This window comes from Rissa tridactyla, chromosome 1, assembly GCF_028500815.1.
Source record: "Rissa tridactyla isolate bRisTri1 chromosome 1, bRisTri1.patW.cur.20221130, whole genome shotgun sequence".
Taxonomy (NCBI): domain Eukaryota; kingdom Metazoa; phylum Chordata; class Aves; order Charadriiformes; family Laridae; genus Rissa; species Rissa tridactyla.
Genome location: NC_071466.1, coordinates 167168528 through 167182535, shown reverse-complemented (window position 1 = coordinate 167182535; position 14008 = coordinate 167168528). Strand labels below are relative to the sequence as shown.

At 37.9% G+C, this 14008-nt stretch overlaps 1 protein-coding gene across 2 annotated transcripts; it reads right to left on the bottom strand.

The window, feature by feature from the left end:
• Positions 1–777: 777 nt before the first annotated feature.
• DEPDC4 (DEP domain containing 4) lies at positions 778–13997 on the bottom strand. 2 transcript variants are annotated; one of them, XM_054213175.1, is made up of 9 exons: positions 13890–13997; positions 12645–13074; positions 11961–12115; positions 11214–11400; positions 8664–8890; positions 5881–6023; positions 5539–5664; positions 3402–3480; positions 778–1073 (listed from the first exon to the last, which is right to left on the bottom strand). In XM_054213175.1, the coding sequence occupies exons 1-9, from the start codon at positions 13960–13962 to the stop codon at positions 856–858; spliced, it is 1638 nt and encodes a 545-aa protein (XP_054069150.1). In that variant the 5' UTR covers positions 13963–13997; the 3' UTR covers positions 778–855. The 2 variants fall into 2 exon arrangements, with proteins under 2 accessions (XP_054069150.1, XP_054069160.1); XM_054213185.1 differs by having other exon boundaries at positions 11961–12112.
• Between the last annotated feature and the right edge of the window lie 11 nt (positions 13998–14008).

Below are 14008 nucleotides of genomic sequence, written 5' to 3'. Positions count from 1 at the left end.
CTATAACATTATATTGCATATTTATTTAATGATTTGAATCATGATTTCCTTGTCAATGTACAGTTAACCATCAATGCGTCAAGACAGGCCAATGTGCTTTCTAGCTTTACGCTAGGAATCCATAAGCGCTATCAAAGTGTTTAAGGTAACAAATAACTGGACGCTATCAAAGTATCCTCATGTTAAAATAAATTGCTTAAGTACACTGAGAGATCTAAAACAGGATTATTATTCCTCAAGTTTTTTTTTTTCAAAACTTAGTTTTTTACTTGCTTTTGCATAATTAGCAGAATAGCAGCAGCTCAGTCTGGCAGGGTGGGGAAGGAGCAAGAGGCTGTAATTACTGACTGCCCGCACACACAGCTCCCCAGCCTAATCAATCCTGCCCGCCACCGATTCAAAACCCACTGACCCGCTCCTAACCTTTTTGACATACTTTGTACACTTCTACAGTCTTCACAGGAGTCATAATCTACAGTTTAAGATTAGATTACGGTTAAATTATGAACTACAGATAGAAAAGATTAAAAGCCTTCCTGGTTACGAACACCAGCGTGGCTCTGAATGCAGACTTGGTTCAGGTAGAAAGCCACAGGGTTGTGGGACAGAAGGAAAAAAGTGCCGATCCCCAAACTCAAAGCAGCACAAGCAGTGTGCCATTATTATTAAAAGTAATTAAGTACATTTTGCTTAAAAGGGATATTAATTAGAATTAATGCTTTTTAGCAGCATACTAATTCTTATGTCCTCACATCTTCAGTTACAGGAAAGCATAAAAAGAAAGTGGTTTGTATCACAAGCAATTTTCATATGCATCCCCCTTTTAAGAAAAAATAAAAATGGTTGTATTGATGCCTACACATTTAGAGTACAAAATTCACATGTAGTTTTACAACGACTACAATAGATGAGAGAATGGTACTTTCGAAATTCTTTAATTATCTTCTTCTTCTGCTTCAAAGGAATAGTGGGGTCATTGTCTATCTCTTGAACCAATGCGAGAAGATACTGATTTGTTTGTTGTTTTTGATCTTCATATTCTTTAGTTGTCACACGCTGACAGAAGGTGAAGCCTTTGTAAGAAATCAGAGGTTCAGATTAAGCTTAATGCATCATGCAAGAGCCCGATTAAAAAAAAAGTATGATCAGAAACATAGGTGTATCGATAGTCCAGTTCAGACGTGATTAAATCGTCTACAAACAATGTGAAACCCATAGCCTTCCACTGAGCTTAGACGAACATCTAAACAGTAATTGCAAAAATAAGATTGATAAGCAGTGTTACAGTTGCAATATCACAGATGATTTTGTATTGCAAACAGGCCTGCAAGACAAAGAGCCAATACAGTTCTTGCAAACAGGAGCCATAATGAAGAATGCTACATGACAAGAACGGCACCTCACAGCTGTCATGATCCAGTGATTCCCTGCAAGTGGATCAGATCCGTAGCAAGGTCCAGTACATAGCGCAAGTGAATAAATACTTGTGAATAAACACCAGACCTCTGAATTCAGGAATATGATTCAGGAACTTCTAGGTGACTACACAGCTCAGCATGGTTTGGGCACCAGAAGGAGAGGTGACAAACAGGCAGCAGTTCACAGTGAGGGCAGAGCAAAGAACTGGAGCCTGAGAGTTACGCAACTTAAGCACTACTTAGCTACAAAAATGTTGTGAACCTATGCAGTTGAGCACTGCCCTGCAAGGATTCAAGCCCCATCATTGGGCAGGTGAGTTCCAGCCTGAGGAAAGGCTGGCATTCAGCTATTCCACGTTAGTGAGCAAGTTGGTTGAACAAATGTCAGTTGCCAAAGGGGAAAAAATTCTTACTGTTCCTTCTCTACAAACACCATCTTCTTAAGGCTTTGCATAAAGAGTGGTAGTAACCTGAGCTGCCAGAATTTTCACATGGACCTGTCCTTCCCTTCTTTTACAATGAGTCTGTCAAACACCAAATGTGAAATACTTTTTATGGTTTAGTAGAGTCAGATCAAGAAAAGACAGCTCTTTCAAAAGGGAAAGCTTTCAAAAGGGTGAAGAGATTAACTCTTGAAACTTCAGGGTGGATCCTTTAGTCCAGTGGTTTCAAGTGGCTAAAACCAACCCTACAGCTCCTTCAGTGTTTACAGTATTTTAAATTTCCAGCAAACCTAAGGATTACCTTTCTGCAATAGACAGACCCCTTTTCTTGTCAGGGTCCCTTCCTGCTCTCACCCGCACTTCAGAAGCTCACCAGCTAAGACAGCTCAGTAGCTCCCAGGAAAGACTTTCCTCCTGTGTCCTCCATAAGAAAAGGGAAAACAGGAATATGCCATGCTGGAGGGCTTGCAATCAGAACAAACTAGCTATTTCAACAAGTACATGGAATCTATATGCATTTACAGATTGAAACTCCAAAACTTAGAATCTAGTGTGGGGTTTCTATTTTAATCATCTGTTCAGTGTGCAGATGGAAATGACAAAGGTTCCAGGAATACCCCAGACAGACAACTCCTTCCTCTGTTGCTCATCCCCGTATTCTTTGGCTGCACAATATGTGATACTCAGAACACTGAACTGGAAGCAATTTGGACACATTCCAGAACGCAACACAGATGGTAAAAGAGTCTGTACCAAAACTACTTCCCAGGCAGCTGCTGTATTAAATATAGTATTAAACGGCACAATAAGTTACAGTATTATTCAGTTCCCTAATGGTTTCTCTTCAATGTTTAAGCACGTAATGCACTGGCAGTACAGAAGTCAAAAGGAAGAAGGTAAAGAGTCAGAGAGAAATTCAATTATTTAAGCCAACCCTTTTAGTCACAGTGCTGAAAGGTATTTTTGGCATCAAGGCCAGATGGAATGTCAGCTCATAAAACAAATGAGCTGGAAAACACATACACACCAAGTGTCAAATGCCATCCTTTTAGGCTATACTAACCTTCTGTAAGTCTAAGTCTTAATAAACTTTGTGCTTAGCTAGAAAAGGAAGAAAGTTCTTCAAAGCGATACAAAATCAGGTCTGTGCTCAAGACATCTATTAGACCCCAAACTACTGAGCTCTATGAGAATTTTTAGGTGTCTTGTGGCAGAAATACGAGAATGCTGTTCCTAAATATAAGTCATATCACAAACCAAATTGTAAGCATGCCACTTCAGGAAGCACGTTTTGCATCAATTTCTCCAGAAGTAATTATTTGGTACGTAATGTGTTCAAACTAGATAATTAATAGAATCTTCCTCCTTTAATATTCAGAGGTCAATGTTTTGCTTATAGCAGATAATTTAATTATTTGGTGAATTAGCCATTAGTCGCTTTAATGCTTCACTTCTAATAAAGAACGTAGCCTATGCAAAACTGATGATACATTGGTTTGTATAGAAAGGTTTATATAAAAATGTGTATCATATCATCTACCTGAATCAGTATCTGGATCTTGTCCTTCTAGCAAAGTCTCAAGTCTCCTACTAGTTAGTTCCAGAAGAGTTAAAGGAGTCTGAAAATACAATCCGACAAAGAAAAAAAAGTCACAAAACTAATACTTCTGTATTTTTGAGAATCTAAAGCATTCAGATGATCAATTTTTAAAAAAAAAGTCACATAGTTAACTGCAGAAGAATCTATGCCTACATTTATTCAGGTACACATTCAAAATCTCTCAAAACATTGCACTAAAACACATATATGTATGTTTATTCCTGATATTGCTGGCCAAAGAAATAGGAGGCAAGATGTTCTAGATGTTGTTTTTTACTGAACTATTTTAAAAACCGTAGTGTAGACCTTGAACTGATTTCAGCTTATATAATACACAACCGCAGTTGTTAAAAGAGCGAGTCACCATCCACTCTGCTGTCACTGCTATGAAGTAGTGGGCACTTCATTTGTCAGATCTGGCTCCATCTCCAATCATGAACCAAAGCCCCAACCCTCATGTCAGTACCCTTAATAACAAAAAGAAAAAAAAAAACAACCAAAAAACACCTAACCAAAAATATTTGCCTTTGGCTGTATATTAACACATACAAAACTCGCAGTAATCACTTGACACTTTCAAACTAAACTGGAGCTAATTAAAAAAAAAATAAGTCTCCCATGTCTCTTTAGCTGAAGTCAGAAGTGGAAATGAATGTATTGTATAAGAACTAAAAATAATATTTTACTGAAACCAATCAATGTTTCTGTGAGGCTTATTTGTAACTGGACGATAAATGTCTAGAGCATTTTACAGCTATCTTGCAACAGCTGAGTTAATTAGTTCATCTCTATCTAGTTTAGTGTTTTAATGGGGAATTCTATAGTTAAGGAAAACAGTAACAAAACATCACAACTTTAATGCACTGGTTGAATTCAGAAAGTCAATACAGGGGCTGAGAAGGTTGTATTTTTTCATGTGTGACAATATGATGGAATTTAAATAAAGGAGACTATAAAATATATCTATATTTAGATAACTGATCAAGTTAATCAGAAAGGCCATTTCATTTTGTGGTTCTACTTATTTTCTTTAATTTAGAAGTTAACATTTCAAAATACTAAAAGGAACTCTTAAGAGTTGTCATAGCTGTACACCTACATTGGGGCACCAGAATATGCCATCCTACATATCACTCGAGTATGCAGCTGAATTCTAAAGGAGAAAGACACTAAGAAGCCTGAGAGTTTAGTAGACAGCCATCAGAAACAAGGTGCCAAAAGGCCTCTATAAAAATTTCTTAATACTTCAAATATTTTCTTAACACAAATGATGCAAATAACAAGAGAGGTATTATATATAAAGGATTGCAAAGCTGTCCTCCACAGATTGAAATAGCTTCTCACCCTACTTGACTGTACTATTAAACTGTATGTTGTGGTTTCAGTTGGGACAGAGTTAACTTTTTTAATAGCAGCTGGTATGGTGTTATGCTCTGGATTTGGGATGAGAAATACTTTTAACAGTGCACCGGTGTTTTTAGTTGTTGCTAGGCGGTCAAGGCCTTTTCTGCTCCTCATATTGCCCTGCCAGCCAGCAGGCTGGGCATCCACAAGAAGTCTGGAGGGGATACAACTGGGAGAGCTGACCCCAACTGACCAAAGAGCTATTCCATGCCATGCGATGTCATGCTCAGTATATAAAGCTGGGGAAAGAAGGAGGGGAATGGATGTTTAGACTGATGGCGTTTGTCTTCCCAAGTAACCATTACACATGATGGAGCCCTGCTTTCCTGGAAATGGCTGAACACCTGCCGGCCCATGGGAAGCAGTGAATTAATTCCTTGTTTTGCTTCACTTGCATGTGCAGCTTTTGCTTTACCTATTAAACTGTATTATCTCAACCAACAGGTCTTCCCTCACTTTTACACTTCTGATTCTCTCCCCCATCGCAACTGAGGGCAGTGAGCGAGCAGCTGCATAGTGCTTGGTTACCAGCTGGAGTTAAACTATGACATTGTAACAGATGGAATATTAAACTCTGCTCCTCAGAACCTTCATCTCCAAAAAGGCACTTCATGGCATTTAACATTTAAAATGACAAGGCCAATGAGGTAACGAAAAACCTTGAAAAAGCTACCTTGAAAAGCTCGGAGTGATTGTCCATCAGAAACTGCGTCAGCAGTTCCGCCTGTGGCTTTGACAATGTCTTATTGTGTAAGATGAACTTTGTGCAAGTCTTGATGATCACCGATCTGTTATCAAACTAGAAAAAGAAGATCTCGGAATTAGAATTACTTGTAATGTGGCAGCAAAGACTAAATACAACAGGATGCTATCAGTGGGAAGAACATCTTGATATTTGTTTTCAAACAAATCACATTGGAAGGCAGTAAACAGAATACTTCTAACTCTGGAGAAAAAAAGTTAGCTTTACTATAGGAAAGTGCTATTTCCCACGCTAAACATAACAGTTACTTACTTGTTTTTGTAATTTGTAGCCCTCTGATTCAGATGCAATGGCTGTGAATGTCAGGAGTCTATGTAGTTCTTCTCGGATGTTTGGTGCTAATAATTTTAAATAAAGTTGTGATGCCTCTAGAGCTTGATCTGTTTTTCCTTTTTCTGCAATGGAGTAAAAAAGCATATCCAGTGCAACTGTTCATTTTCAGAGTCAAGAATACATATTTAAATTCTAATTTAAATCCCATTTTTGCCCTTTTTTTTTTCCCCTCCAAAGCAGGTTTTCTCAGCAACTACTAAAACCTTTTGATAAGAGCCAATACAGAATTTAATCAATATAAGCTTAAAACCTTTGTCCCATAGCTAGTCAGGGAACACATGTATTTGGAAAATATATACAGGACAGTACTGTGTTCTGTGTACACTGTGCAAACACTGAAGTGATGTTTGCACTGTTTGTGTTTAAACATCTTCGTATTATATTCCAGGATTAATCTCAAAGTAATTAATGAGATGAACAATTCTAACTTTCTCTTTGCTTTGAAGGTTCGTTTGTTTGTTTGGTGGTGGTTGGCGTCCACCCCCTACATCCGCCTTTTAAAGCCATTCTAGTTAACTTCACTTTGAAAGTGAGGAACTATCAAAAAGCCAAGTAATTTTCTAAGGCAAGAAGCAAGATGAGGGCAGATACAGGAACAGGACCTATGTATGATTTTCTGGCCTCTGTCCTATTACTGGGACAGAGGCTATATTTTACAAGAAATAATCCAGGACCTTCAGGGGTGTACCACAAGCCATTTGAAACCATCTTTGTTTAAAAAGAACACCAAAAGAGCAATTAAGTGACCTTTTTCCAAAAGGAGAGCAACAAAAGGCAGGAAAGAGAATGGCCAAAGGACATGATCAAGACAGGTGAAAGTGTGGATATGAAGACAGGAAGTGAAATCACTGCTAGAGGAAATTTTAAGAGCTTGTCTGATCCGTGATTAAAGTTTTACTGAAGTACTTTAAAAGACTGTAGAAAAAAAGTTCCAATGTAAAAAGGTTCAATAAACCATACGGACTAGTTTGACCAACCGCATTCATCTGTAACATAACTAAAGCACTCTAGATCTGTTCATTTTAAAGGCAACAAGCACAGCAACATGTTTGCCTTCACAACAGACTTGTATTTTCATCCATCTTAAACTAACAACTGAGGAAAACACAGTTATAACTGTATATACATCGATAACAAAATGAAGTTGTACTTTAGCTAACTGCAGCACTTCTCAAATTAATTTTGAAAGTGTTTTAAATATGTAGATGTTCATAGCTAGTTCGAGCTCTCTCTTGCACTAGAGTCAGAACAGCATTTTATCACGGTAAAGTTAACTGCACTGGCTTCTACTTGAAAATTATTACTAGAATCCAAGTTGTTATTCACTAATGACCATAAGCTATTCCATAGCACCGAGAGGGAAAAATGGTTGTAGAATAGTTAAGCACAACCTCCTAACAGTGATCTAGTACTAACTAGAGCACAGCTGAGAACCCAAGAGCATAGACTGATATACGCAAACAGAGAATCTTTTCCTTATAACGTTACAGCTAACACTTCATCGAAAAGAAATAAAGCTTGTGAGTTAGTCTTACTTAATTTGGAAAGATGACAAGACAAAAGCATGAATAAGAAAGCAGAATAGCCCTGGATATTCATGGGTCATGTACTTTAGATGAAGCAGATACTTAATAAAGAAAAAACCTACAGGCAACTAAAGCATTAAGAGTAATTCAGCAGAATTATGACACTGTCTTTTCTCTTGCCTACGGATTTGGCTGTTTTGATTCTCTAATTTAGTAATACTGTATAAATATTAGTTTATATGAGCTTTGTATTTAAAGTGCACATATGAACTATAACATCTTTAACATAAGTGAACATTCAGCAAATGTTACCAGTAGTTAAGTCAGTTATTTCAAATTAGCATTGTTTTTTTGTGGATGGGTTATGTAGTTTTGCAATAGTTTCCCTTTTACAACTTTCATTATAATTTCATTTTTTTTTTTCTCCTTAGCAAAATACTACTGATAAAAATACTGCCTTTTGTATTTTCATGAGCTTTTGGACACAGGATCCAGCACTCCGCTTCAATTTTTACGCAGGCCAGCTGTGCTCCCATGCCAGAAAACTTGTCATAGTTCTCTAATAACTGAAACTTTTGATAACGTCCATAAAACCTATAGAACCAAAGCAGCAATGGGGTTTATTTAGGGTAGGATTAATCTTAAACTAGTATTAAAATTAAACCCTTCTCTTTTACTTGTGAGCGTATGTAGGGAGGGGTTTTTTTGGGAGTGAATCACAATGTCAATAGCCCCTTTTATAATTTTTAAAAAATTTCTATTACTAAAAAAAAGCCCTAAATCCAGAATTTACAAAACCTTATTTTGATTTTACTTTTATGTTATTAGTCACAAGTAGCAATAAAGGAACTTCTGACTAGAAGTAAGAAATTTTCACAATGAGAGCAATTATATATGGAAACAGGTTACCCACAGAGGTTGGTGAATCTCTATCCTTGCAAAGTCTCTATCCTTTTCAAAATTCAGCTGGACCAAGCCCTAAGCAACTTTGAAATTTGTCCTTGCCTCGAGCAGAGGTTCTGACTAGCAACCTTGAGTGTTCCCTTACAACCTGTAAATTAAAGTGCATCTGCAATAGCATTGCAAATGGTGTTATGATTCAAACAATTAACGCTTAGTATGTTCCATCCTTTACACAGCTTTCACTTCCATTTTTTTGTTCCAGGTTGCTCTTACCTATAAGTTCTATAATTCCTGAATGAATATCGAGATCCTGAGTGGCAAGAAGGGAGTCCTTCTTTTGACTATAATACTTTATTATAATATCAAAAAGAATCTTCTTGTATGTATTCAGACTGCTCGGTTTGTTAGTGCTTTGAGGTAACTGCTGACTAACCATCACTATGAATTGGTCTGGGAAATACTCCAAGCATTCAATTGCCGCATAGAGCCATTTGTCAAGCCTGTAGAAGGAAAAGTTAGTTTTAGTGCTTACTTTAAAGGATTAAATAAGAATACACAGAGTATTTTAAAGAAAATTAGACAGAAATAACCATGCAGCTATAGTCACATATTTGAACCACAGCATTAAACTTGTTGCTTATTAAGCAGTTTATGTAATTTATTTCGCCGTATTAGTTCAAGGACCTGCTCAACATAAGCCACTTCCATAGTTCTCCTATGCTACAGGCAATACACCTGAGGTATGCCCAGATCAAAACAAGCTGCACTCGTGCCAGATTGTCACTGACCCCAGGACACTTGCCTGATTCAGCTCGTATTTAAAACCAAACACCACCCCACTATTACAGTAACACACACGATGACAACCCACCAGGGCTAACCAGAGTGAAAGAGCAAGGGGCTGAATCTTCAGAGAAAAGACACAACACAATTATTTTGAAAACAGAGAAAAGTAAAGATAGTTTAAGTCATAGAATCATAGAAATCCCAGAAGATCGTGAAAGCAGCTTGTTATATGACCTACTATAAAGGCATGAGTTTTCTTAAGCATTTGTTGCCTATATGACTTAACTAAGGGATAGAAAGTGTAAGGTGAATCTAAAATTCAGATAGACAACTCACTGTTCAAAGAGGCTGGGAAGTCAGAGGAAAAGAGTCACTAACTTAATCATTTTGTCCAGAAGAAATCTAAAATCATAGAACTGTGGGGGGCAGAGAAAGAATTACTTTTGTCTGACTCTCTGGATATAAAATAATTTGAACTACATCAATAACTCATGAGAAGATGCAAATATTATTTAAGATCCACAGAACCTTATTTTTATGATGGACAGCAGAAACAAAGATTTCAAACTAGCTGCTGGACAGCTAGGTAAACAGGAATTTTGTTAGAACTGCTGTACCCAAAAAGGACTGTATAATTCTTGGATGCATAAATGTGGCAACACAATAAAGTAGAAATAGGATCATGGCCTCCCTTTAGTTATGATTCCATGAGCAGAGAAATCACTGCAAGCAGGATTTGATTGCAGTTTTTAAGTACCTACGTGGACAGCAAGTATTTGATTATTTCAAGTATAATATGACACTACTTGAAAACTGAAGACAGAAAATTTGAGATATAAATTATGCTTACTCCCCCACCTTCATATTGGGGGCAATTAATCCTACAACTACTTGTAATACTGGTGGCTATTCTTCATACCTGGAATTTTCCATTTCTCATGCATGCTATAAGCCAGATGTAAATAATACACTGTCTACGAAGATGCTACTCCAGCCCCCCGCTTAAGTAATTGTAAAGTAATAAAGCAAGCATTTAATTTTATTAACACTCATCTGATATATTAGCAAATGTTAGAGGCACTTGACACAGAATAATACAGAGTAAGAATTACATATGAGATACATTAAGAGACATAAACCCACCAATCACGCAAGGATCAAGTACAACAGAAGTATAAAGCTCAAGAGAAAGTGTTTGTTAAGCTGTTATGGGAGGAAAAACTTGTGGACTTAAGATGCTACCCAGCAATAAACGTAGTTTGGAATGAGGAGTTTCATTAGCTTATATAAAACTCTAAATACATTAATAGTTTCTCCCTAAAGCAAGAACAGATAGAAGCTGTAAGAAAGAGTCTCTTTAGATACACAGATCGACCTCAGTCTCACCAAAAGGTAAAAGTTGTATTGATTTGACAGAAATAAGCATTACTAAGACATATACACATGAGGAGCCATGCCTTGACATATTCATTAGAAGTACATGCTAAGATAGAGATCAGCCCAAGTGAAATCAATGGGAACACTACAAAAATAAGAGAACATTTAAGGAAAAGAACACTGACGGCGTGCACCCGCTGTCACTTTTATATTCCTATGATATAAGCATTCTTCAGTACTACAGCTTAGCTTCTCCTTTTCTGTTGCTAACAATAGATGCCTTATTGACTTTACATCTTCACAGCACCACCATCAGGCACTGTGACAAACAAACAAAAAAGCCTCACAATACATTTTTTTCAAGTTCTAGTAGCTGCTATAGAGACCTAAGAGTGAAGTGTCTCGTCTAGAAACTAGGAGTTTTTTCGATACTTGAGGTTAAAGTTTTAATGTATACTTAAAATCCTCAAGTGGCCAATCCTAAACATATTTTTGTTAATTCCCTTACCACTTTCTGAAAGGAAGTCAAAGGAAAGTACATTGATGCCACTCTTGCCTACAAGTGTAAGAATGTCTATTTTGTTCATTTAATACAAATCTTTAATCAAGAGTAAAATCAAGCATTTACTAACAAATCCATTTTATAGATGTATAACTTACTCAGGCAAGTTTAAGCTACACGTAACCTCTCTGTCCAGGAAAGTATTTGAGATAATTAGGTCTTCTTCTTTGCCAAAGCAGTCTGGTTTTGTCTTCACTGAAGACACCAAGATATCTTCCAGAAGCGGAACATCAATTAACTGCAGCAGTCGTAGCAGAGTTTGCTGTTTCCAGACATCTTCTATTACTGATACCATAAACAAACAAAAAAAGACCCTCAGAAATAAGATCTTATGTAAAACACTAACCTTTGTTTTTACTCACTCAATGTTCTAAGTGTTCAAAGAAAATAAGGTAACAGCATGGTGTGAAGTTTCTGCGTTGGGGAAGAAGGGATCAAAATAGGAATGCTAAGAAAGAAGGCTTTAAAGAGAACATCTCTCTCCCCCATCATATTAGAATTAGTAATAACCTACTCTAATCAGTAATATGTATACGAAAAGACAAGTGAATAGCAAAGGAATCGTATAATACAGATGTACTTACTCTTTAAAACCTATTTCCTTCTGAAGTGGTATTTGCATAAATAGAATAGCACCATCCTGTAAGAACTTAGTGCTGTTTTGTTTCCTTCAGTTTACTTACTATGAGCATTTACCCACTTAGCACTCATTTAGCTATTTTGTCATTAGTGACATGTTAAATTCAGGACTCTGAGGGGCAGTGTTTAACAGAAATGAGGTACTCAACTCCAAGTAGATACAGTGAAAAACAATCAAGTTTTAAAAAGAAAAATTCAGTCCTCACCTCTTTTTGAAAGCAGATGAGTTGGTTCATTAACCATGGTCTTTGGAGGTAAAGATGCATGAACATTTATTGATTGAAGAAGCTCTTCTACCCTCTTTTTATCACCTGCTTCTAATGCTAAGGGGTTTGAAAGTGTTGTTTCACACTTCGTTCTGCTTAGGGGGAAAAAAAAATAAATATTTTATGTATAACAAATATGATCAGGACACATTTATCTTCCTGTCACTTCCTAAATTGATGCTAAATCAGGACTTCAGGGTTTCATTGTATCTGGGTTCTATCCTGCTGCTACAAAACCAATCATTCACATCTGTGTTGTGGAAAGGGCAAGAATATTGATTCCAAATACTGTTTATTATTTCCATTTCTTTTACCAGCTTCCAGAAAGTAGCTCCTTCATTCTAATTCTCAGCTTTCAGCACAATTGATTGCAAAACAAAATTATTCCTAGGCTCATGCTACTGTGACAGACTCTATTCTAAGTAACAAAAGCCAATCAAAGCAGTTTAAGATTACCAAGAAATATTAGGTAGCATCTGCAATTGAGGCATGACATTTCTCAAAACTGGCACATAGCTTTCAAAAGTCTCCAATACCTGGGTCAGACAGGCATAACTTCACCTACAGTTAACTCACCTTAAGTTTAAAAAAGAAATAATAATCAGATAGTTCAGAATAACTCACTTGGAACTTGGTATTTTTGTCTTCTGTTTGCAGATTTGCTCAGTAGACAAGCTCTCATTGTCTTTATTCTTTCTCGGAAGAAGAGGAGTAAGACTGCTATTTACAAATTTATAGAGACTAGTGTTTGTGTCTTCAAACTCTGTTTCTTTCTCGTTCTTGAATAAGTAAAGCTTTGCTCCAACTGGCTCAAACACCTTGTGATCCATCAATGCTTGGCATACACGGACTCCTTTCAGCCGAGAAATATCATTACAGCTCAGGTACATGCTTTGCATAAGATGGCTCAGTACCACATCAACAGCATTTGAGCCGGTGAAACAGTTTTTGTAGGTTTTCAGATGTTGTCTACGTCTTTTGATTTCCACCTGACTGTGAAGAGCATGAATAATACTATTCCACAGCTGAGTTGCTTGAAAAGGACCATCACAATCTGCAAAATATTTATATGAAGCTTTATAAGCATCTGTAAAACTTTAACATTTTGAAACATATTTTTACTCCGTGAAATTAGTTATAAACATATAAGTTTTTATATATATATATAAATTTTGCATAAATCAGCTTAGTGTTACAAAGACAGAGAAAGGCAATACTTCATGAATCAGTCCTTCCAACTACCCTCCAGGGTCAAGTCAACAGAAGAGAACAAAAAGACACTAAAAACAGGTGAAGAAGTTTTTTTTTTTTTTGTAATTACTACACATACTGTATGTATGTATAGATATAGATTAATTCATTACAGAACGGCTAAGGGTCACAGGGACCTCTGGGGTCCACCTAGTCCAACCTCCCCTGCTCGAGCAGGGCCAGCCAGGACGACGTCCAGACAGCTTTTGAACATCTCCGAAGGTGGAGAGGTCGCAAGCTCTCTAGGCACCAGCGAGAAGAGCTTAGCTCCGCCCTGTTTCTCCCCCCCTTCAGGTACTTGCAGACATTGGCGACACGAGCCTTCTTTCCTCCAGGCCGCGCACTCCCAGCCTCCGCTGGGGGAGATGCTCCTCCAGTCCCCACTTCCTCCTCCACACACCACTCTCACCTCAGCAGACGACAAACCAACATTCGCAACACATTAAGCCTGCCACCCCCCACGACTTCGGGGGGGGTGGGTGGGTTACAGACAGAGGAGGCCCCTCTCTCCTCTGCACAGCACCTGCCCCCCGCACTCGCCCCTCTACAGGCCCATCCCACGGGCCCCTCAGAGCTCTCCCCACCGAGGCGAGACAGGGACGACCCTCCTTCCCTCACCTCGCCGCCGCCGCGGCTCAAGCTCGCTCTGACTCCGCAGCCTCCGGAACCGCGGAGTCAAATAAACCGCCATAACGGCGGCGGGCGGAAGCCGGCGGCCTGCATCACTTCCCGCCCTC